Source organism: Microcaecilia unicolor, chromosome 11 (genome assembly GCF_901765095.1).
Source record: "Microcaecilia unicolor chromosome 11, aMicUni1.1, whole genome shotgun sequence".
In the NCBI taxonomy this organism is placed as follows: Eukaryota; Metazoa; Chordata; class Amphibia; order Gymnophiona; family Siphonopidae; genus Microcaecilia; species Microcaecilia unicolor.
The window spans coordinates 5,856,436-5,882,199 of NC_044041.1; the positions used below are offsets into that span (position 1 = coordinate 5,856,436).

Genomic DNA, 25,764 nt, shown 5'->3' on the forward strand with positions numbered 1-25,764 from the left:
TATGTAAGAGGTAGAAAAGCAAGTGAACGCTATTCTGTAGGGGTGTTGGAAGTTACGTATGCCCTTGCCACATTTACATGACCACAGTTATTCCAGGCTGTGGGTATGTAAATGTTAATGCCGGGTTACACTGCAGTTATAGAATACGCTCTTATCACACAGCATTGGGGCAGCTAAAAGGGGGTGTCCACTTATATAATTGCCCCCTAACATTAGAATGAATATTTCATAAGGAGAATCCTTTCTAAATTGGCTTGAGCCACAGAAGTGAAGTGGAGTGGAGTGGAGGAGTGGCCTAGTGGTTAGGGTGGTGGACTTTGGTCCTGAGGAACTGAGTTCAATTCCCACTTCAGGCACAGGCAGCTCCTTGTGACTCTGGGCAAGTCACTTAACCCTCCATTGCCCCATGTAAGCCGCATTGAGCCTGCCATGAGTGGGAAAGTGTGGGGTACAAATGTAAAAAAAAATAAAACTGAGAAGAATTTTTATAAATCACTAAAATCTCTCCACCACATTGTCTAGAATGTGGCTTTGATATAACCATGTAAGTAAGGGGGGGGGGGCATAATTGATTAATCAATAACATGTGTGTCTCTGCTGAACATGACTCAGTGATAGCGAGAATTTCAGGCTTCCTGTTGACAATGAAATCAAACAAAACTGAAATCTTGTTGCTAACAATATGAGACACTAGCAGTAACCCCTGAACCACTGGATCCCAGATTATGGGCTGGGAGCACAAATAGGGTCATATCATCAGTGCAAGAGGTCACAAAAATCCTCTTTCATCTGGATCTCCACAGATCAGTTCGCTAGCTGTCACTGATGGTCACTCCTGTCCTCTGTCCCTACTACTACTACTATTAATAATCATTTATATAGTGCTACTAGATGTATGCAATGCTGTACACATTATATGCAGGTATTTTCTCTGTCCCTAGGGGGCTCACAATCTAAGTTTTTTGTACCTGGGGCAGTGGAGTGTTAAGCAGTAGCGTAGGAAGGGGGGGGGGGGGCGGTGGGGCAGTCCGCCCCGGGTGCACGCCGCTGAGGAGTGTCGGCTCCACTGATTCACTGCTCTCTCTGCCCCAGAACAGGCTACTTCATGATCCGGGGCAGAAAGAGCAGGGAACCAGCGGAGCCAACGCAGCTCCCAGCAATGTGCACTCGGGGCAGAGCGGCCTCCCGCCCGCCCCCGTTGGTAAGAATGCGCTCCGGAGGGGGGGGGGTGCACGCGCCGAGGGGGGGTGCGTCGTGCTGCACCCGGGGAGAAGGGTGCACAGCGGCGAACTGCCCCGGGTGTCAGCCGCCCTCGCTACGGCACTGGTGTTAAGTGACTTGCCCAAGGTCACAAGGAGCTGCAGTGGGACTCAAACCCAGGTTGCCAGCATCAAAGTCCACTGCACTAACCATTAGGTCACTTCTCCACTCTGCCCCTGTCCCACCCACTCGGTTCATTAGGCAGCTAGCACAAATGACTAGATTGAAGTCAGCCCAGGAGCGGATCACCGCAGAGCTGATACATCAAGATTCTCAGAAGCTTGGTTTGTCTGTAATGTGTCTCTTATTTTTAAGTCTCTAATAGGCAAAAAAATAGATTCTTTGAATTGCGGGGAGAGTATCTTCAGGATATTTGAAAACTTCCTTCAAGAATTTATAAAAAGAGATCTTTTATTGGGGTGTATTTAAGAAAAGGAAAGTTTAACAGTCTCAAGTTTAAGCTCCTAGCCCCAATTTCTAAGTTCTCTATTTTTCTATGCATCAAGTCCACATTTTTAAATAGTTTATGCTCTTGGTCTTTTATTTGAGATATAGAGGTTTCACATTGTTGTAGATTTTTCCCATGGGAGGCTATTTTGGTTTGAAGAGATTCAATTTTTAAGAAATTAGCGTTTGAATTTGTAACAAAATTAAGGCATACTTTATGTAAGGATTCCATCGCCCCCAAAGGGATTCTAATATCACCTTAGATGGCTTCTCCAAAGGTAGCAGTGGCATTTCTGAGATAGGCCGATTTCCAGCCTGTTGCTGAACGACAGAAAGTTGCTCCAAAATGGTTTCTTCGCCTCCACTATTTTTGGGAGTAGATGTTAGGTTCGGATCTTTGCGGGAAACTCCCGCTAAGGGCAGTGCCATATCTCCGGGGGAATTCTCCCTTCCACGCTCCACAGCCACTCTCTCCGGCCGAAGGGCGGGACTTCCTCCCGGACCGCTTCCTGACTCACGAGCCTGTCGCGGACTTTGAGGGCTTAGTGAAAGTTCACTATCCAAGCCTGGACTCCTCTCCGTCTCAGGCAGCGGAACGCCTGTAGATGCAACCGGAGTACTGAAATCGGTAATAGGAGGTTGCCGACGATTCAGGTCAGTGGAGGCCTGGGAGATACCTCCTCGCACTTTCTCTTTCCGTTTAGGCATAATATTAAAAGGAGAAAATGAATAAGGAAAAATTCTCTCCTGCTCTGATTTCAGCGTCCTACTTCGACGCCATCTTGAAACAGTCTCCCAGGCTGATCTTGATCTCTGCTGTAAAGCTTTAAAATGACAGTGCTGTATGGCAGTGTCCGCACCGAGCTCTGTGGATGATGTAATCCACATGTGAGCATATATACCTGCTGTCCTCAGAGAACACCTGCTACAGGTAAGTAATTTAGCGCTTGTTAAGTCCAATTATTGATAGTTTTTGTCAATTAACCCAATTCATTTAAGCACATAATTGACTCTATTGTATAATTGCGTGCCCAATTGTGTATGAAATTAGGGCACCATTTATTGAATTTGGGGGGCTTATGTTCTTATGTTTTTTTTATTTCATGTGAGAAAAATGTATCAGTAGAAAATGCACTAAAGATTCCTGAAGCGACTTTACCTTGGTAGCTTGATGTCTTTGAGACAGTGCTTCCTTCTTATATCTAACTGGAAGTGTTCCATCCTGATTTGATTCGTGGCTATAGGCCAGGAGCTGTGCATTTCTAGGAAATTCTGTGGCCTTTGAATTGCAGCCTTGATTTGCCAAAACATTTGACAATTTTTGTTTCCTTAATGAAGCTTGAAAACAGGTTTCTGTGTTGCATGGCAGCCCCTGGGCGCTCTGACATTGACCCGAGTTCAGTCCATTAATGAACAAACGTCTAATTGCTGTTAGTGATGGGTTTCCTGAGGATTGTTGCTTAATTAATATGCAGCATGGCTTTTAATGAAGGGAAATATAGTGAGGATAAGGTCATGAATTGGTCCCATGCCAGAGCTATGATCTTTATCAGAGTTCACCTTATTAATATTAATGCAGTGGCTATCACGCAAGCTGATTAATATTAATGATATGCTGTGTTTTATGGTGAGAACAATCACTTTGTAACAAGACAATAGGGTTGTTTATTTCTGTACTCTTCAACTTCCAGGTCATTATTTATTGAGGCATATACATCACTCCCTCTCCCTTCCCAATCTCTCCTGTTGTCTGAGACACATGCAAGACTCCTGCTATTGTCCACCCTGGAAAAGTGTTTTTTTAGGAGTCTCTTTCCCACTGCAGGGAAAATCTAGGCCCTTCAGCAAACATCCAGCACTCAATCACAACTGGATACACCACTCAGAAGCTGTTGTTCCAAACAAAGTCAAATAAATTTCCAGACAACATACTGTGAAAGATCCTGCCCTCCGCACGAGGGTCTTCGGGATCTTGCCTCCACCCTGGCCACTCAGCCTCCCGGCCCCCTGCAGTCCACAGGGCAGGGCTCAAAGAAAATAAACTCCAAAAAGGTAAAAGTCCCCAAGCTCCTTTATTGTCAGGGCTTCACAGTTCAGTAACTTTCAAAAGGAATCCTGCAGCCCTTCAAAACAGTTGCTCCTGTTTTCCTCTCAGGGCCCAGGTACAGCAGAAACACCACCCCATCCCCTTTCAGCTGCTGCACAAATCAGTTGGAGCCAAATTAACAGTCCCCACAGATAGGTTCCTCTGTAGTCCAACTTCACACCCCAAAAAGAATCCCTGTATCTTGTCCACCCCCACGGGGTTTCTGCAAACAGTTTCAAACACACAGTTCTGTGGGCCTCAGCCCACAAAAAGGAAAAAAAAACACTGTAGCTTACTTTCCCCTCACCCACACAAAAGAAGGTTTGTTTTCCCAAAAGTTCAAAATCCACAGTGCTTAATGCCTTAGCACTTAGTTCAGACACACAGTCTCTTCAAAGAACACAGCCTGAACTCCTTTGGGAAAGAGGAAAAGATCCCCCCCTTTCTGGGTCACTCTATTATTTCACTGACCCTCCTCCCGCATGACCTTTCCCCTTTCCACTTTCAGCCCAGCTCTGACACCAAGAGTTCACCTGGTTTTTCAGTTTAGCTTTCAAGGCATGAGCCCAGGCAGAAAGGTCCATGGGTTCCTCAGAGCCTGCCTCCTGCTCCTTCTCTCCAGCAGCCTGCCAGTCCATGGGCTCATTCTCCTCTACTCTGGGCAGCTGTTCCTCTTTTACTTGATTACCCCTGGCCTGATGGGGAAGATAATCTCTGTACCAGGGTTTGCCCCGGGGTTGCTGGGAAATGTAGTCTCTGCCTCTCCTCCATTTTACAGGGGTCACTAACCTTTCTCTGCTCTCTCTCAGGGGATGATGGGTAATGTAGTCCTTCTCCCTCTCCCCTTGCATAGGGGGCATTACTACTTCTCCTCTCGCTCTCTGTGGCTGGAATGGAGGCAAGGCTCTGTTCGGCCTTCTTCTGCTCTTGAGCCTCCTCACTTCTTTCCCCTCCACTTCCATCTCATCCACCCCCAGGTCCTCTCCTTCACAATACTTGGCAGCTGATGAGTCAGTACATTCTGCTTTTGACATCTGAAGCATCCACCACAGCATCAAAACTTTACTATAAGGGTCCAACTTCAGCTACTGTCACTAACTTTCTCTTTTCATATTGTTATCTCAGTGTGGATTGATCTCTAAATAATGAAATCCACCCCTCTCCATCTATCATCTCTCAATACCAGAAAGCGTTGTATTCCATTTTATTCTCATCCGTAAGGCTCTAGATTGGACCCCTAGGTGGTCCGGGAGGGGGGGGGGGCTTCAGGATACCGGCAGTGGTCCTGGACCTGTGACCCCTAGCGGTAGTTGCGCTTGATTACTGCTAGGGGCTGGAGCAGCAGGAGAGGCAGGAGCGACAGCATTGCTTCTGCCAAATACTTCCCAGACCCCCACTGGACCACCAATGAGGTTCAAAGTAGCCCTTGTGGGGGGTGTCTTTAGAGGGAGCTCCTTGTGTTGGAGGGCTCCTTTTGTGTCAGGAGGGCGCCTTGCATCAGAGGGGCTCCTTGTGGTGAGGGAGGGGGGCAGCATGGAACAACCATCGCAGGCGGCTTGGCAGCCCGATGCTCCTGGATGGTAAAATAACCCTAGTTACAATCTGGCCATTTATATCCCTAGGAGGTCAAAATATGGGGTTATTTTACTGTTGCTTTTCAGCCCTCATGTTTGGGCAGTCACATATTAATGAGATGCAAAACATATGTTTGCATATTTTGCATCTCATTAATCAGTAACCCGTTGTAACTTAAATGTCACCATGGTATTTTTGGGACAGCAGCAGTCTTATGGGCAATATAATGTGCATTATGGCCCTAACGCTGCTGGATGAATTCCCCCCTAAATCTCTTCTTATATGGCTTCTTGTGTAAACATTGCACCATTTTCATAGTTTTTTCTGGTCGTCTTTCATCCTTGCTATGGCCTTTCAGAGGAACAATCTCCAGAATTGAAACTGTTTATGAGCTAAGCTATACATGGTGATCATTACACATTCATGCTCTTAAGAGTGGAGGAGTAGCCTAGTGGTTAGTGCAGTGGACTTTGATCCTGAGGAACTGAATTCAATTCCCACTGCAGCTCCTTGTGACTCTGGGCAAGTCACTTAACCCTCCATCACCCCAGGTACAAATAAGTACCTGAATATATGTAAACCGCTTTGAATGTAGTTGCAAAATACCACAGAAAGGCAGTATATCAAGTCCCATTTCCCTTTGCCTTAAATGTTTTAAAATGAAATGAGAAAGGGGTGAAACCTTGCACTGAAATCAGACAAGGTCTGAATTTGCTGTAATGAAAAGCTGCTCATGATCTTCATTAGTTTAATTAATTAATTTGTTTTAACTTATACGTTCTCTGCCCCCACCAATTCTGCCGATAGAGTGTTTTGTTGCTTATGAACCAACATCTTGCTCAACCTAATTTTTCTCATAAGTTGCAATTCACAATAATGCCATAGAGTCTGTTACCATGGAAATGGTTGTAATGTGTAAATGCATTTTATTGTATATGTTTATTTTTTATTTATTTAGCACCGGTTTACCATTTTGGTGTTACTTATGTGATGATAGCTAAACACACAATAATTTATATCCACTAGTTAATGTCTAGCTACATTTAAGCCCTAAGGTGCTCATTTTCAAAGCAGATGGAATCTCAAAATGTCCATCTGCTAAAAATGTCCAAACCTGGATTTTCAAAAGGCAGAATTTGGACGTCCTGCACTGCAGTTCATTCAAATAATAATGGGGCATGTTGTGGATGTGTTTAGAGTGGGACTAGGGAGAGCCCAGTTTTAGTGATGATAGAACCAGGTGGAAACATCCAAGTCATGAAAGAAGGGCATCCTAAGTTAGACCTGTTTCATTGATGTCCAGGATATAAAAAGGTGCCCTCTGACCACTGGAGGGATTAATGCACGATGCCTCCTAATCCCCTAGTGGTTACTGTCCCCCTCCCTCACTCCTGAAAGTGACACTGGAAATGGAAACTAAGCTCCCTGACATCAGGTATTATGTGCATTCTGAATACAAAAGCAGGTCTGAGGAACAGCCTAGTGGTCATTGCAGGGGACCCAGGTTCAAATCCCACTTGTACTGTCTCTTTTTTTTTTTTTGCACCCTTAAATTGTGAGCTCTCCAGAACCAGAGATATACCTACTGTATCTAAATATTAAGAACACTGCAAGCCTGAGGGCTATTGAGGCAGGCACAGTAGGTATTTCCCTGTATCTGGAGAGCTCGCCATTTAAAACAAAAGAGTTTCAGTGAAATATGAAACTGGGTGCCCTGGATTAAAGTCCACTGCACTGACCACTAGGCTGCCTCTCTGCTCTGCAGAGACATCTGTGAGGCCATTTTTGTACAAATGCTGCCAGACAAATGCCCTTGTCCCTAGTTTTTTGGCATCCATAATTTGGCCGTTTTATGAAAATGGCTGTTCATTTTGGACAGTCTCATGTATTTTCAAACAGGAAACCCCAGTGTTTTTTCTGTTCAAAAATGGATAAGTACATAAGTAATGCCACACTGGGAAAAGACCAAGGGTCCATCAAGCCCAGAATCCTGTCCACGACAGCGGCCAATCCAGGCCAAGGGCATCTGACAAACTTCCCAAACGTAGAAACATTCTATACATGTTATTCCTGGTATTGTGGATTTTTCCCAAGTCCATTTAGTAGCGGTTTATGGACTTGTCCTTTAGGAAACAGTCTAACCCCCTTTTAAACTCTGCCAAGCTAACCGCCTTCACCACGTTGAATTCCAGAGTTTAATTATGCGTTGGGTGGTGAAAATTTTTTTCTGATTTGTTTTAAATTTACTACACTGTAGTTTCATCGCATGCCCCTAGTCCTAGTATTTTTGGAAAGCGTGAACAGATGCTTCACATCCACCTGTTCCACTCCACTCATTATTTTATATACCTCTATCATGTCTCCCCTCAACCGTCTCTTCTCCCAAGCTGAATAGCCCTAGCCTCCTTAATCTTTCTTCATAGGGAAGTCGTCCCATCCCCGCTATCATTTTAGTCGCCCTTCGCTATACCTTTTCCAATTCTACTATATCTTTCTTGAGATGCGGCAACCAGAATTGAACACAATAATCAAGGTGCGGTCGCACCATGGAGCGATACAACGGCATTATAACATCCTCACACCTGTTTTCCATACCTTTCCTAATAATACCCAACATTCTATTTGCTTTCCTAGCCGCAGCAGCACACTGAGCAGAAGGTTTCAGCGTGTTATCGATGACGACACCCAGATCCCTTTCTTGGTCCGTAACTCCTAACGTGGAACCTTGCATGACGTAGCTATAATTCGGGTTCTTTTTTCCCCACATGCATCACCTTGCACTTGCTCACATTAAATGTCATCTGCCATTTAGCCGCCCAGTCTCCCAGTCTCGTAAGGTCCTTCTGTAATTTTTCACAATCCTGTCGCGAGTTAACGACTTTGAATAACTTTGTGTCATCGGCAAATTTAATTACTTCGCTAGTTATTCCCATCTCTAAATCATTTATAAATATATTAAAAAGCAGCGGTCCTAGCACAGACCCCTGAGGAACCCCACTAACTACCCTTCTCCATTGTGAATACTGCCCATTTAACTCCACTCTCTGTTTCCTATCCTTCAACCAGTTTTTAATCCACAACAGGACATTTCCTCCTATCCCGTGACCTTCCAATTTCCTCTGTAGCCTTTCATGAGGTACCTTGTCAAACGCCTTTTGAAAATCCAGATACACAATATCAACCGGCTCCCCTTTGCCCACATGTTTGTTTACTCCTTCAAAGAATTGAAGTAAATTGGATGTGAGATGGACATTTTTTTTTACTTTATAAGCGGGACATCCCAATTCTGATGTGGACGTTCTTTCAAAAACGGCCCGCCATGTCTATCAAAAAGGCTAAAATGAAGGGATGAAGATAATCAATAAAAGGGCTGCCTGAATCTCCCTAAGAGGAGACTTCCAAAACTGGATCCTGTCCAGTTTGTCTTATAGGAGTCAATATTCAAAGTGTTCAACCAGGCTGGAGAGCCTTCTGCCCATTTAAATCACTTGTGCCTGCTTATCTGCTAATATTCAGTGGCTTTTAACTGGACAGTACCACTAAATATCAGCACTACCCATCTCTACGCTGTCTGCTTAGTTCAGGGGTGATATGTGGGTAGATCCCATACTTAACCAGTTAGCAGTAACATTCAGTTCTCTAACTGGCTAAGTAAATGGATAAAGTTAGGAGAGCAAAAAGTTGGCCTAATTTTATCTGCCAGTGTTGAAAACAGATAGCAACATTTTCTGTTAACTTCTGGGTGAACACACATACCCGGATATTCAATTCTGGGCCCAGCTGGCAGTCAGCAGCTTAAAAACTGTTGATTGCTATGGGCTGAATATTATTCCCATAGTGCTGTGGCTCGGAAAGCGAATAGAATGTTGGGTATAATTAGGAAAGGTATGGAAAACAGGTGTGAGGATGTTATAATGCCGTTGTATCGCTCCATGGTGCGACCGCACCTTGAGTATTGTGTTCAATTCTGGTCGCCGCATCTCAAGAAAGATATAGTAGAATTGGAAAAGGTGCAGCGAAGGGCGACTAAAATGATAGCGGGGATGGAACGACTTCCCTATGAAGAAAGACTAAGGAGGCTAGGGTTTTTCAGCTTGGAGAAGAGACGGCTGAGGGGAGACATGATAGAGCTATATAAAATAATGAGTGGAGTGGAACAGGTGGATGTGAAACGTCTGTTCACGCTTTCCAAGAATACTAGGACTAGGGGGCATGCGATGAAACTACAGTGTAGTACATTTAAAACAAATCGGAGAAAAGTTTTCTTCACCCAACGTGTAATTAAACTCTGGAATTTGTTGCCGGAGAAAGTGGTGAAGGCAGTTAGCTTGGCAGAGTTTAAAAAGGGGTTAGACAGTTTCCTAAAGGACAAGTCCATAAACCGGTACTAAATGGACTTGGAAAAAATCCACAATTCCAGGAATAACATGTATAGAATGTTTGTACGTTTGTGAAGCTTGCCAGATGCCCTTGGCCTGGATTGGCCGCTGTCGTGGACAGGATGCTGGGCTCGATGGACCCTTGGTCTTTTCCCACTGTGGCATTACTTATGTACTTATGTTTTTCTAGTATGTAGGGTGATTTTGTGACTATGTGCATCTCTAAAGCCTATGCACATTGTAAGTGTGCCTCATTTGCTTGCATGCTGATTTGATACACTAATACTATTAGTTAGCAATGTTAATGATTTCTGAATTTTTGAATCATTTCTATTTGGAAATAAAAGCATCCCAAACTTTGTGGTATGACTTTGACCAACCTCTTCTTTGGTAACTTTTTTTATTGGCCTTCTCTATATGTGTAATATAACAAACTAGTTAATAATAATTTAAAGCTACAGTTTACCATGTCCTTGCCTTGAAACTTCAGCCTCTTACAGAGCTTTGCATGATATGAAAAGTACAGGTTTGTTCTATGAAATCTTGTGCATCAAGAGTGTGAATGCCAGGAAAAGAGAGGAAGTCGGAAGAGAAATGGCTTCTCATTAACACACCTATTTTGTTCTGTGTTTTCTCAGGAGAGACAAGAGGACACGAATTCCAAATGGTTGGTTGTGTCACTTGGCCCCGGAAATCATTCGCCAGCTGTCGCCCCACACTGAAGAAGACAAGCTACCCTTTTCCAAACATTCAGATGTTTTTGCACTCGGGTAGGTTGGTTCTATCAGGGTTCAGGAGCGCTATTATGGTAATTTACCTAACCCCAGGGAAATAGTAGAAATGACTACTGCCACTGTAGCAACCCTTGATAAGGTGATGCAACTGATAGATCTGGAAGAGCACATATAGAACTAGTTTCTATATATGATACTTAAAAAAATCGGGGGCGAAACAAAATATGCCTAGGCATATTCTATAAAGTATGGCTAAATTTAGGCGTACTTTATTGTATAAGCCCAAATTTCCGCACAGTTTACAGAATACCCCGAGCGCCCATCCACGTGACTAAATTTAGTTTCGGATGAAGACTAATGATCATTTTAGCAGCTGCCCTCTGGGCTCTTTCCATCCTGTTTATAAGGTGTAGTTCCAGAATTGTGCACAGTACTCTAAATGAGGTCTCTCCAGAGACATACAGGAACATTATAACCTCCTTTTTCCTGCTGGCTATCCTCTTACCAGTAGTTTTCAACCCAGTCCATGTCCTCGGGGATCACCTAGCCAGTTGGGTTTTCAGGAAATCCACAATAAATATGCATGAGATGTATTAACATGCACTTTCTCCATTGCATGCAAATATCTCTTATGCATATTATTTGAAAACCCAACTAGCCAGGTAGTTCAAGGTTCAAGATTGCATTTATTTGATTAACCACCTAAGGTTTACATATAAAAACACTGAGGACTGCCTCTTATTATGCCCCCAAGCTTCCTTCTGGCTTTTGCATTCACCTTTTCTACCTGTTTGGCCACCTTAAGATCATTACATACAATCACACCCAAATTCCGCTCCTCTTTCATGCACAGACGTACTTCACCCCCCCCCCCCCCCCCCATACTGTACTGTTCCATTGGGTTTTTGCAACCCAAAAGCATGACCCTGCATTTTTAGCATTAAATCTTAGCTGCCAGATTCTACCTTATAAAGTTCTCTACAGTGATATGGTCAAACTATACCATAAAAAATTCTGTAATGATGATGATAATAGAAACATATATGATACTGGTAAATAAGGACCACTTAGCATGCTGAGTCTGCCCATTTGTGCCTACCTACCCTGCTGTCACAGTCTTACTCCATCTGTGGTCAACTTCCTTCCCAACCACTAAGATCCCATGAAGTCTGTCCCATATGTGCATGAATTCTGTTACTTTTCTTAACCTCTGTTGCATCCTCTGGAAGCTGCTCCATATGTCTAACAGTGTAAAAGGTTCTTTCCTTGTAGCTTCTTCTGAAGATCTCTGGTCTTTTGGTATGTTATTGATGTCTGTTAGATATTTGAATATTGTATTTCCCCTTTCCAGTTTTTCATCTATAGAGTTCATCCTTTACATCTTCAGTTTTTCTCTGTATGTTCTCTATAATCTACAGGTGGGTTTGTTTCTAAGATTTTTTGGGTGCACACAATACAGCTAAATAGGAAATGTCATTCATAGAGGCTGTACCAAATGTTTTTCACTTATTGGGTGATGAATCTCCTATATTCCTGGTGACATCCCATTGGGATGATGAATGATTTGTCTCTGGAGAATCCATTTAAAAATACAGCTCAGCAGTCTGAGGTGGAGACATGTTGGAAGTAATGCATCAAATTACTACATCTGTACAAGTAGCCTCTGATAAACTGAAACATAACACTGGAATAGAGCCCTTGATTTATGTTGTAAACACTACCCACTCTTCCTCTTCTTATAATTTAGAACAAGTCCCAAGCAGGCTATTCCCAGTCTTCTAGGCAAAGCACTTGCTCTTTTCGCAAAGGCATCTAAGAATAGCCATACTGGGTCAGACCAGTGTTCCATCTAACCAGTAGTGGCCAATCCAGGCCACATATCTGGCAGAAAATCAGTAGCCCAACTCTGCCCTGGCAGCCGGCTAAAAAAGTTGAACTGGATTCCTTGCCTTGCACTTGCTCATCTAGGAAAAAAATGGTAAAACTAACTGCAAATCTCAGTTCAGCGCTGAGAAGCAGGCAGATTTCAGTATGTGACCGCCATCTTGGATCCTCACTAATCCCTACTTGTATGCTTATATTAATTCAATTGTGTATGATTTTTGTAAGTCATTTTGAGCTTTGTAAACAGCGGGTTTTAATCTTTTTAAACAAATATATTTATTATTCACCAATTAAATACCTATACAGAAATGGGAACAAAGGAGGATCCAGGTTGACGCTTAATGTTCTCCATGGCTTGAGTTCCCTTTTAAAGAGGAGTTTGGAGAAATACAAGAGGAAGTTGTGAGTTTTTGCTCCTGAATCTCAGTTTAACTCGCTTTTTGCCAAGCTGCTACCCCAGGGGTTCTTTTACTAAGGTGACCTGAAAAATGGCCTGCGGTAGTGTAGATGCACAGAATTATTTTGTAGCACACCTACAAAAATATGCTTTTTTTTTTGCCAAACATGGACATGCAGCAAAATGAAAATTGCTGCGTGTCTATTTTGGGTCTTACCGCAAGCCATTGACCTAGCAGTAAGGTCTCACGTGGTAACCGGGCGGTAATGGTCTACGCGCATCAAATTCCACTTGATACACGTAGCTGCCACGTGTCAGAAAATAAAAAATATTTTTTGGAAGCACACCAAAATTGAAATTACCACAAAGGCCACGCGGTAACTGGGCGGTAACTCCAATTTGGCACCTACGCTCAGCACCCAAGGTAAGGGAGCTATGGACTTGGGAGGTATTTTAATTTTTTTTTTTACTTTTTACAAGTGCCCCCTAGGGTGCCCGGTTGGTGTCCTGGCATGTGAGGGGGACCAGTGTACTACGAATCCTGGCCCCTCCAACAACCAAATGCCTTGGAGTTGTTCGTTTTTGAGCTGGGCAGCTTCGGTTTCCATTATCGCTGAAAACCGATACTGCCCAGCTCAAATCCGCCCAAATCCGATGCATTTGCCCGGCACCAACTGTATTATCGAAACAAAAGATGGACGCCCATCTTTTTCGAAAATACGGTCTGTTCCGCCCCTTTGCGGACCCGTCCTCGGAGATAGTCGCCTATGCAGATGGGCGTTCACATTCGATTATGCCCCTCAATTTATACCATCTAAACAAAATGTAGGCCAAGGAAAAGGAGATGCTGATGGAAGATCAACATAAATCCTCACACCCAGCAACACACCATAATCAATGATCGTACTGGACAATTTACTTTCCTCTTCCCCCTCGACCTCATGACGCTTGATTTACTTCTACCTCATTTGACCACAACACAATCTTGTATTTGTTATCAACCGAAATGGCAAATGCCTTTACGGTACTTTGTAAGCCACATTGAGCCTGCAGATAGGTGGGAAAATGTGGGGTATAAATGTAACAAATAAATAAATAAAGAGACTTATCTGTGGACAGTTTAGATCATACAGGGTTTTTGGAACAATCTGAGAACATTCAAGCCAAGAGGGCTAATTTCGTGGTGACCTTTAATTTCCCCCAAGGTAGAGAACTTATTCTTGGTGTTTTCATCATTCCAATCCTGAGCAGACAAAAAAGAGAAAGTAGTGAAAAACACTGATTTCAGACAAACATCCTTAGAATTAAGATACTGCAATAGTAAAGGATTCCTAGCTCTAAGCCTTCCAGAATTGGGGAAACCTGTTAATTTCAACATGTGAAGTGGAGTGTTACCATGAAGACTATTATAAATCATTACACCCAATTTAAACTCTACCCTGACTTCTACTGGTAACCAAAGCAGGCATAGTAATAAGGGTGTAGCCCACTTACTAACATGAGCTGAAAATATTAATCTGGCTGCTGTATATTATATTGTCTAAAATTTTTAAGAAGAAATTTCAGGCAACCCAAATATATAATATTACAGTAGTCAAGTTGCCCAAATATTAAACTTTGAACCACCAATTTGAATGCCTGAACTGTCAGCATATTTCTAATTTTCTGTAATTTCTTCATCATAAAAAAGTTTTTCCTTACCAATGCATTTATATGTATTTCTGGAGATAATGAACTAGACATCCTAACTCCCAAAACTTTTAAATTGGTTTCAGACTTAAAACTAGCATTATTCAATTTCAAGATGTTATCATTCCAAACTTCTGAAGTTTGTCCTATCAATAAGAACTTTCTCCCCTTTTACAAAGCCGATCTAGCGGCTGCCGGTGCAGTAATGCCGACACAGCCCATTCAGAGTGAATGGGCTGTGTCAGTCTTGCTGCACAGCTTTGTAAAAGGGAGAGGGGGGGGGGGGTTAGTTTTTTCTTTATTCAGTTTTAAACAATGAGATCTTATCCATTTCTCCAGTATCTCTATACAATTAACTACCTGTTTAGGTATTACCTCCACTGGCTTGTAGCTGGTATCAACACTGAAATATCATCAGCATAACTGAAGTACATATGCCCTGCTTGACTTAAGTAATGTCCCAAAGAACTCATTAAGATGTTAAATACTGAAGGGGACAATGGAGAGCCTTGTGGGATGCACAATTTGCTTTCCAAAAATTGGACTTAGTATGATTATATTGAACATTAAAGGAACGATTCCTCAGGAACCAAACCAGTCCATACATGCTGAGGACATACAACAATATATCATGGTCTACTAAGTCGAAGGCATTGGACAAATCAAAGTGCAACAAGATTCCCTGTGCCCTTGGCTCAGCAGAGATCTTCCCTCTGCCCATAATGGGCCAGATTCTTTTTAGTTCACACTAATGCTAGAGACACCCATAGGAATATAATGGATGTCCTGAAAAGTTAGTGAGCCTACAGCACGCTTAGTAAACAGGGCCCTAAGACATCTCAAAAAGGAAGAAGGAGCAGACAACAATCCAAAATGTAGACTATGCCAGTAGTGGTTATTGTTGTATGGCTATTCTCTTTATATATGTAGAGACAGTAAGATACTACGGTGCGTATTTTAGAAGAACTGTCCAGGTGTTTAGAAGTCCATATTGCCTGGATGTCTAAATCCTGATTTTACAAAGCCAGGATATGACTATCCAAAACTGAAGAATGTCCATATGGCAAGGGAGCACAGCGTGATTTGGGCATGTTTTGGTTGGGACTACGGTTGACCTAAAATACAGATGTTTATTCTCAATTTCAGGAAGGGAATGGGCATATATGTCCAAAAAGTTGAATGTCTAGGTTTAGATCTGGGACATCTAGATGTCAGGAAAGTGCTCTGGATGGGCAGTGCTGCACTAGAGCAATTAAGGGAGGTCACCCCTGAAATCTGGAAAGGGATATTGGGCTCTGTGACAGCGTCAGGAGAAATGGATGTTTATTCTCCTGTACATGAATGTCTATGTTGCCATTTCATAACATGGACGTTCGTGAGCTCCCTTTTTTGCCCTGTTGACATTTCATATGTTTATTTTTCACATGTAACCAGCTCATGAACGTCCATTTCTCCATTATTTCAGTACAGGCTATATGTTGGCAGATCCTGTTCTAAAATACTAGTAGAACTTCAGATGTCCTCCCCACCACATAACCCCTTCCCTCTCTTAGCTGTCACCTGAGTTTCCTTTTTAAAATTTTTCTATCCCTACTGGCTCGTCTTCTTTTTTTATTTCAGCTTTTAAATATTATTATAAACAGTTTAGTGCACTAAGGGGTCTTTTACTACACCCCATTGCAAATATGTGCTATGGAAGTTAAGCAGGTGTTTGCAGGAGAGCGCTTAGACATGTGAACGTGCACAGATGTGTATATATACTAGTATTCCAAACATTTACCTGTGTAACATGTGTGTAAATGTTACTGCCTAATTTATATAATTGACCTCCTAGCAACGCTGAATATATGTTTTTATGTAGATAGCACTGTTGGCATTAACAAAACATGCTGACTCCAGCTTTGAAAATTGATCCTCCCCCATCTCTCCGGTTCTCTAGTATATAAGTATTTAGGCATTCAAGTATTTTCTCATATAGCTTCTGGTACATACCCTATACAGTTTTGATTGCTTTTCTTTGGGCTACTAACAGCCACTTATTCCAAGTGAGAGACCTCACCAATAATTTGTACAGGAGCCTTGACACCTCCTTTTTTCTCCTGTTAATGTCTCTTTCAGTGCAACCTAGCATTCCTTTGGTTTTGGCTACCACCTTGCCACATTGTTTCTTTGCCTTGAGATTCTAGCACACTGTTACCCTGATGTCTCTCTCCTTGTCCATTCACATCATCCATTCCCCTCCTATATAACCCAGCTCCTTTGGATTTCTGCATGCTGAATGCATCACTCTGCATTTGTTTGCTTTAAAGATTAATGGCCAATCATTCAACCATCTTCCAGATTTTGTAGCTCCATTCATATTTTGTCTGATTTCTCTGGGGTGAGATCTTTATCACATCTTCAAAAAGGCAAAGTTTTTCTTCTAACAGTTCTGCAAACATTTTGAACAGAATCATCTCCCAGACGGATCCCTGAGGCACTCCACTACTCTCCTTCTTTTCATCTGAGTGAATTCCATTTACTGCTACTGTTGGCTGTTAGTCAACTAATTTCTAATTCAGTTCACCACCTTGGGACCCACCTCCAGGCTTCTTAGTTTATTCACAAGCCTCCTATGAGGAATAATATCAAAGGCTTTTCTGAAAGCCATGTAGACTATACCTAGCACATTCCTTATTCAAGTTCTTTAGTCACCCAGTCAAAGAAATTAGTCAGATTGGTTTGGCATGATTTACCTCTGGTAAAACCATGATGCTTCAGAACTTATCTTTTCCCGCCATTTAGGTAAGGCTTACTGGTCTATAGTTTCCAACTTCCTCTGTTTCTGTTTCTACTTTTGTGAAGGCAGACCTCAGATGCCCTTCTTCATTCCTGCAGAACCTCTCCTATCTCCAGAGATCTGTTAAACGTATTGTTCAGTGGACCTGCCACAACTTCTCTGAGCTCTCTTCTGGGATGTATTTCATCCAGTCCTATAACTTTCTCCACTTTCAGTTTTGTAAGTTGTTCATAGATACTTTGTTCTGTGAACGATGTAGTATCTACTCTAGTCCCATGTGCTTGTTTGCTAGCCATCTGTGATCCTTCCCAAGGTTTTATTCCATGAGCATTGAGCAGAAGTACTTGTTGAGACTTTTCCTCATCATCTTCCACACTTTGCTCCTCGGCTTCTTTCAGTCTTATAATTCTACCTCTGGCCTTCCTGTTTCCAGACTTTACTGAAAAAAAGTGTTGTAATGTAAGCTTTATTTTATCCTTTAGCCATCTTTTCTACTGCCTACACTTTTGCTGCCCTGATTTCCTTCTCTGTCTCTTTATGCTTTTCAGTGTTCTTTCTTCTTTTTGGCATTCTCTGTACTTTGGAAATTCTACCTGCTTTGCTTTTATTCTTTCAGTCACTTCCTTGGAGAATTCTATCAGTTTGCTTTTCTTCTTACTTTTATTTACATTCCTTATGTAAAGATCTGTTGCTGTTTTCATAGCTCCAATCCGTTTAGCTCACTTTTCTTCCACTTTATTTCCTCCTGCTCTGCCACATTACCACATATATCCATCAGATGGTTTTGCCTGTTGACAAGAAAAGTAGCTGTTGAAATAAAAATGCAAAAGAACATTAAAACATTAAGTACCGATTCGCCTACCTTCTTATTTAATTTTACAAGATGTCCAGATTTCAATTGATAATTACAAAAATTAGATTTTGTTGGGATTGCATAGATAGCATCGTTCTCTCCATTTAGAAAGTTTGTAAACAGTCTCCTGCACTTACCATGGCAACTTCCGTAACAAAATTGTTGCATTTCTCAAAATATCTGTCTTCATCAAGTTCCAGATGGGCTGTGATTTTCTACATTTCTAGCATATATATCATTTTAGTTCTCTTATAAATTAATAGAAAAAGCTTTCAGTTGAATCCACTAAATTATTCCATAGATATAAACTGATACAAATCGCTTGTATAAAGGTGAACATCACCCAAAATAATAAAATATAGGGGGGGAGGGGGGTTGGTAATGGAATGGCCATTTGTTTATTTTCACTGGGAATTGCATTAGACTTACTGTGTCATGCTGTGAATATCCTGGAAGTGTCCACACTGTTAATTTATGGGAGGGTCCAATTGTAAGCACATTTTCCATCAATTTGTCCTGGGTATAAATCATTGTAAGTGACATTTAAAATTGCAATTCTGCCCTGAAAAATGAGCAGTACAAATAAATCATCCATTCTTAATGCCACAAATTTTAGCTTATCATATGTCTCAGAATTTATTTAGTCAGAAAGAAACAGGAAAAGAATTGCAGAGCAATTTGTAGGAGCCCTTTCTTTCTAAGAACAATTTTGCACTAGCACCATATGTTTAATGAGGGGAAGTCTAGATCCGAAAACATTAGCTTTTATATGGATATACCATTCCTGACAATTTGGTTGCTATAGGTTGAATGATTCAGTAGATTATATATACACAAACAGACAGGCACAGCAAATGCATAAGTGATTTTACATTGTAGAAAAATACAATAAGACATAGAATAATAATATCAATAATGGCTTAGCAGGAGGGGGGTGGGGGAGAATGGGGGAAAGGTTGGCCATAGAAGGGCACATTGGAGACCTGGGTCTAGGCCTATTGAGCGTGTTATATAAGACAGATGGATTTCTAAGTCTTTGAAATTCTTCAACAAAAAGGTTTATATTCTTCAGGAAAATTGTTCTGATGTTTGTGATGCTGCATCATGTTTCTAAGCTACCAGTTAAAAAATAAAAAATGAATGGCTTAGCATCCTTGATCAGATTGGATCCCAGTGCGCGTGATTATTATTATTATTTTAAATAATCAGAAGTATCCATAAAACCATCAGTGGGATACACAGGCCAGCTGCATCTTTCTGACAGGGTGATATTATTATTACCCAATTTTAGTTGGGTAAACTGAGACAAAGGGAGACAAAAAGACTTTTGCAAAGTCATACAGTCGCTGCCAAAGGGCCCAGGGAGACAGAGGGATTTCCTCAAGGTCACTTATAGTTATGGCCAGAGCAGAGATGGAAACTGTGGCAAAGGGACTTCACCAAAGGTGCACAGAGGTTGTCAAGAGAGCTGAGATAGGAAATACGGCAGAGAACAAAGAGGAACTTTCTCAAGCTCAGAGCAGAACTATGCAGGAAGGCACAGGGAGACACACAAGCACAAAGGAGTTTAATCCATGTCCAGATACTCTTCCTGCTAAATCGCACTCACTTTAAACAAACAGTGGTTGAATAAGTATTATATTAATACAAGCAACAAAGCCCGTTTCGTGAAAAATGAAACGGGTCCTAGGAAGGCTCTCGTCTAAGCGATTTCTCCTCTCTCCCCTGCCCTCCCCTCCATGTCCAGCGATTCTCCCCTCCCTTCGCATCCAATCCATGGCCATTGATTCTCCTTTGCCCTGCCCTCCCATCCCATCCATGTCCAGCGATTCTCCCCTCACCTCCATGCCCAGTGACTCTCCCCTCCACTCCATGGCCAGAGAATCTCCCCTCCTCTTTCCTGCCCTCTTCTCCTTCCTACCACCCTGACTTTAAGCTGTTCATGTTACCTCAGGTCGCAGCAGCGGTAGGCTCGGCTCACATCGCCTCCAGCCTTCCCTCAGTGTCCCGCCCTCTTCTGATGTCATTTTGTCTTTCCGCGAGGGCGGGCACATAGGGAAGGGAACGCTGGAGGCAAGCTGACGTCAGCTCATTTGCATTCTGTTACGAACCCAGCCAACCAGCCATCCAGGGAGGCAGAGTGACCAATTATTATATAGATTTGCACTACCTGTGCTCTGCGGTGGAATAAAGGGCATGAGTCTTTCTGGATTGTGTTTTCCCTGTGCTTCTAGTGGCGGTAAGGGCTCCTTCCCGAAATGGCCATGTGGCAAGTGCTTTACTTGCCGCACAGCCATTTCTTGCAAAAAAGAAAGACCTACCTTTTACCCGACTGTGGTAAAAGGGGGCCTCGGCACACATAAAAAAACATGCGTTTGCTGCAGTTTGGTCAAAGGGACCCTCAGTGGTGGTTCTTGGATACAGCCCAGCATTGCATATCCAGGTCTAATTTAGCTGACTTCCGCTGGCTGAATATTGATTCCATTGGTTTCTGCTGATCATATGATCTAAATGTAGTCTTGATTATCTCTTTTCTGCAATTTTAACTTCAGCACATGTAGGAAGACAGCTGGCCATTCTTACTGGCAAATTGCCCTATTCATTAAACTGCTGGAGCTCACTGATAACAGAGCTAAGACAGTCTTTCACTGACCATCTTCCAGGCAATGTTTCCAATTCAGTTTGTATAGGTCAATTTTTGTATGTGAATCGTTTATTTCTTTGCAGTTTTTTGGACTCTGTATAAACATATAAATCCTCCTTTCCCACCATGTTCCCATTGCAGGACCATCTGGTATGAGCTGCATGCACGTGAGTGGCCGTACAAAGGCCAACCATCAGAGGCAATAATATGGCAACTGGGAACAGGAATGAAGCCAAACCTCAGCCAAATTGGCATGAGTAAAGAGATATCGGTAAGTGCATGAAACCTGTGGGTGGCCAGCCACCATGTTTGAGAAATCTAATAGGCCAAATCCTTAAACAAACAACTCACCCACTCCACTTTCACTCCTGCCATTTATTTAATGAGGAAGCAATGATGAATGATGAGGAATGTGGTGTTCTACATACTTCAAGGCTGTCTTTCTAAGGCAGGTGAGCAGCCTTTGGGGGTGCAGAAGAATGTGGACCTTGTGCAGACATGTATTGCAGACCCTCATTTACATCAGACGACAATAGGACAAGAAAAGCAGAGTCATGAGTGAAAAAACCTAGTTTCTCAACAGTAGGAGTGGCCCAGAATGCTACTACTATTTATCATTTCTATAGCGCTTTCTAGACGTACACACAGTGATGATTCTAGGTCGGCTGCCACCACGAGCGAATCGCCGATGCGCACCCCCCCTCCCGGGAGCAGCACGACACCCCCCCCCCCCCCCCGGGTGCATTCTTAGCTGCTGGGAGCAGCCACGCAGCTCTCGGCTCTGCTGGCTCCTTGCTCCCTCTGCCCCAGAACAGGAAGTAACCTGTTCTGGGGCAGAGGGAGCAGGGAACCAGCGGAACCGACAGGCGCGCGGCTGCTCTCTGCACCCCTCCAGCAGCGTGTATCCGGGGCGAACCGCCCCCACCGCCCTGCCCTTGGTACGCCTACGCAGCACTGTACACTTGAACATGAGGAGACAGTCCCTACTTGACAGAGCTTACAATCTAATCAGGACAGACAAACAGGAAGAGAAATACTTAAGGTGGGAATGATAAAACAGACATGGGTACTGAACCAGTGAATATGTGTTAGGGAAGCAGACAGTAAATTTGCAAGTTGGTGGGATATCTTACTAACAGAAGTCAGATCCTTGCCATTACATAAGTACATAAGTGTTGCTATACTGGGACAGACCGAAGGTCCATCAAGTCCAGTGGCCAATCCAGGTCACAAGTACCTGGTAAGATCCCAGAAATAAGCAGTGGATTTTCCCAAGTCTGTTTTAATAATGCCTTATGGACTTTTCTTTTAGGAAGCTGTCACGGTTGTTGTTCAGACCTACTGTTTCTCTGTATCTAGCTCTGTGACCTCTCCAGTCTGCTTTCCTATTGTTGTTCTTCCTGTAAGCCAAGCCTCGCTTTGGTCTCCCTGCTTCTGCTTCTTTTCCTACTTGTGACATCATCAGCCTACTTCTTTCTTTCTTTCTTTCTTTCTTTCTTTCTTTCTTTCTTTCTTTCTTTCTTTCTTTCTTTCTTTCTTTCTTTCTTTCTTTCTTTCTTTCTTTCTTTCTTTCTTTCTTTTCTCATTTATACCCCACATTTTCCCAACTGTGTCAGGCCCAATGTGGCTTACATCACACTGCAAAGGCGGACGCCAATGCAGTAAATTAAGCTAATACATCATGAAACCTACATAAGAAATAAAGGAGAGGATGGGGAAGAAACGAAAGGAACAGGGAAATCAGGGCAGAGAAGGGAAGGGTGGATGTGTCCAAAATTGTCACTATATTGTTATGAATCAAGTAGTGGAGACACAGGACCCAGGGAGCTTTCCTACGTGGCCTTTGCAAGAGGTCTCTTAATCTTGTGTTACCTGTTTAGAGCATTTCCATGCTTGGCTTTGTTCCTGAGTATCTTGCTCCTGAAGGTCTGTTCTGTGTTTCTTTGAGTCTTGTATTTCTATGCTTGCTTTGTTTCTGTGTGTTTGCTTTTGTACCTTGATCCTGAAAGCCTGGCTCTAGAGCCACACCCAGCCCTTGGTGTCTGCTGCCTCTCAGTCTGCCTGGCCTTTCCCTTTCCAGCTGTGGGTGCTGGTAAGCACATTGCTTCTTTGTTTGTTTGTTTTCCCTTAGTCTGCTTAATCTTTTGCCTGCTATGTTTGCTTCCTGGCTCTTGAGCTCTGTTTCTGCCAAGTTCTGTTCCTGTTGTATGTTTGAGCCAGGTTCTGCTCTTGCTCTATGTTTGAGCTAGTTCTGTCCCAGTTCCCTGCTAAGCCAAGTCCCTTTCAGTATCCTGTTCCAGCCAAGCCAAGTCTGTTCCAGAATCCTGTTCCAGCCAAGCCAAGTCTGTTCCAGTATCCTGTTCCAAGCCAAGCCCGTTTTAGAATCCTGTTCCAGCCAAGCCTGTTCGAGAATCCAGAATCCTGTCCTGCCTTGTTTATTGTCTTGCTTCCGTTATTCTTGTTGCCTAGCTCCTACCCTGTCTTGCCTGTCTAGTTGTGCTTTGTCTTGTTGTCTTGTTTCTTTCAGTCTAGTCCTGTCCGGATCCAGTCCTTGCCTTGTCCTTGTCTTGCCCTTTTCTGGACCCAGTTTTAATCTACTTCAGTGTTTTGCCTTGTCCTGTCTAGGTTCAAGTTCTAGCCCTTGCCTTCTTTTCCTTGCCTCATCTGGATCTGGTTCTTGTGTTGTCCATTGTGTTTAGTTACCTCTGTCCTGCCTTGTTGAGTCTGTTAGTTTATCCTAGTCCAGTCTGTTCTGATTCCTGCCTGTGCCAGCCCCAGTGATTTGTCTGCCAAAGCTCCAGCTTTGGTCCAAGGGCTCACCATTCCTGACAGTTGTGACAGAAGCTATCTAAACTTTTTTAAATCCCGGCTAAGCTAACTGCTTTTACCATATTCTCTGGCAACGAATTCCAGAGTTTAATTACACGTTGAGTGAAGAAATATTTTCTCCAATCATTTTAAATTTACTACTTTGTAGCTTCATCACGTGCCCCCTAGTCCTAGTATTTTTGGAAAGAGTAAACAAGCAATTCATGTCTACCCGTTTCACACCACTCATTATTTTATAGACCTCTATCATGTCTCCCCTCAGCTGTCTTTTTTCCAAGCTGAAGAGCCCAAAGCCATTTTCAGCCTTTCCTCATAGGGAAGTCGTCCCAGTCCTTTTATCATTTTTGTCGCCCTTCTCTGTACCTTTTCTAATTCCACTATATCTTTTTTGAGATACAGCGACCAGAATTGAACACAATATTCGAGGTGCAGTCGCACCATGGACCGCCGATACAGGGCATTATAATGTCCTTATTTTTGTTTTCCATTCCTTTCCTAATAATACCTAACATTGTATTTGCTTTCTTAGCCGCCACCACACACTGAGCATAGGGTTTCAACGTATCATCAACAATGACGCCAAGATCCCTTTCTTGGTCAGTGACTATTAATGTAGAACCTTGCATTACGTAGCTATAGTGCGGGTTCCTCTTTCTCACATGCATCACTTTGCACTTGCTCACATTAAACGGCATCTGCCATTTGGATGCCCAGTCTCTTAAGGTCCTCTTGTAAATTCTCACAATCCTCTTGCGATTTGACAACTTTGAATAACTTTGTGTCATCAGCATATTTAATTACCTCCCATCTCTAGAGGAGCACCCCCCTCCCTGAATCCCTCTCCTTTTTGCCTCCCCTCCACTTTCCCCACCTACCATTACTATCTCACTACAAAGGGTACAAGAGTGCACACTTTGTGGTAACAATATTAAAATGCTTACTAACATGCTAAGGATATTTATTTATCACTTTTTTTGAAGAAATTCACCCAAAGTGGTGTACAAATATATCCTGGACATAGGCAAAAAAAATTACAACAGCAAAATATCGAAAAGTACATATTTCACCACAGTATGCAACTAACAATGTCATACAGGACTCAGAGCAGCTGGTCTTGGAACTGACAAGAGGGCCACTTGGCAATAGTGATCATAATGTGATCCAATTTGACATAATCACTGGATGGAGGGCAATAAGGAAAACTGCTAAATTTAGGAGTAGGATCCCCAACTACTCCCCATCTTCCATCCATCCATTTCCATAAGCAGGGCTGTGGGGGGGGGGGGCGCATGTTGGACGGCACAGTCTGACTCTTCTGATTAGCCGTATGCAATGAGAAAAGAGAAATTGAAAACAGCTAAGTCCTAGGGCCTGTAGTTCTTTATATCTTTGCACCTGCTCAACTAAGAGCAAATACTGTCTGTGGGTGACTTTAGATTTTGAAGCACTTCTTTAAGATATTGTAGCATTTTCTTGCCAAAATAAACTTGTTTTTGAAAGTTGTTAATTTGAAAAAGAGGTAAAAGATCATAGCTAATTGTATGTCCTTACACAGCTAAAGTTTTATGACAAAAATTATCCAAATGAATATTTCATTTGCTGGGCAAAAAAGTACAAGTAGTTATTTAGTTCCTCAGAAAACTAATTACATACAATTAAAATAACTGGTTGTGATTATTTTGCAGTGCTGATGACAGAAACATAAGCATTCCGAGAGTATTTGGGGAGGAGGAAGGGAAAATCATTGGCTTCTCTTGGGTCATGGTTTTGATTTCTAGTCTATATATCATATTATCTCTTTAGCATATGCATGAGGAGAAACAAGCTATTGAGAAATGCTAGAACACGATTTTGACACTCTCCTCTCCTATGGTTTTTAATGAAGGAACCTTTCATAGCCTCATAGTTCAATTTATTTGCAGTTTACAATCATAAAATTAATAAGAGACCAGAGGAGATGTAATAAAACATAAAGAAACCTAGAATACAATTTTCATATTATAAGAGAAGGGGATAAAATTGGAAACAATTTAAAATACAACTAAGATTCATAAGAAGGGTAGGGTGTGCTTGGACCCTACAATCGCTGCAGATGAGCTCCTGCTAAATCCCTTCAGACTGCACTTCTCTGGCAATGTTCCCACTCACTCCAAACAGAAACTCCATTTCCCTCAGTCACTTGAGGTTGTATTTTATTGAAGCACAAGG

The 25,764-nt window shown here is 42.5% G+C and overlaps 1 protein-coding gene across 1 annotated transcript in view; it reads left to right on the top strand.

Annotated features, from left to right (window-relative positions):
• Window positions 1-25,764, top strand: part of LOC115480048 (kinase suppressor of Ras 2-like) — a 577,290-nt gene that overhangs the window by 546,228 nt on the left and 5,298 nt on the right. Inside the window, exons 17-18 of the mRNA XM_030218456.1 lie at window positions 10,386-10,517; window positions 20,869-20,998. Coding sequence (XP_030074316.1) covers window positions 10,386-10,517; window positions 20,869-20,998 — 262 coding nt within the window. The remainder of the gene's footprint in view (window positions 1-10,385; window positions 10,518-20,868; window positions 20,999-25,764) is intronic.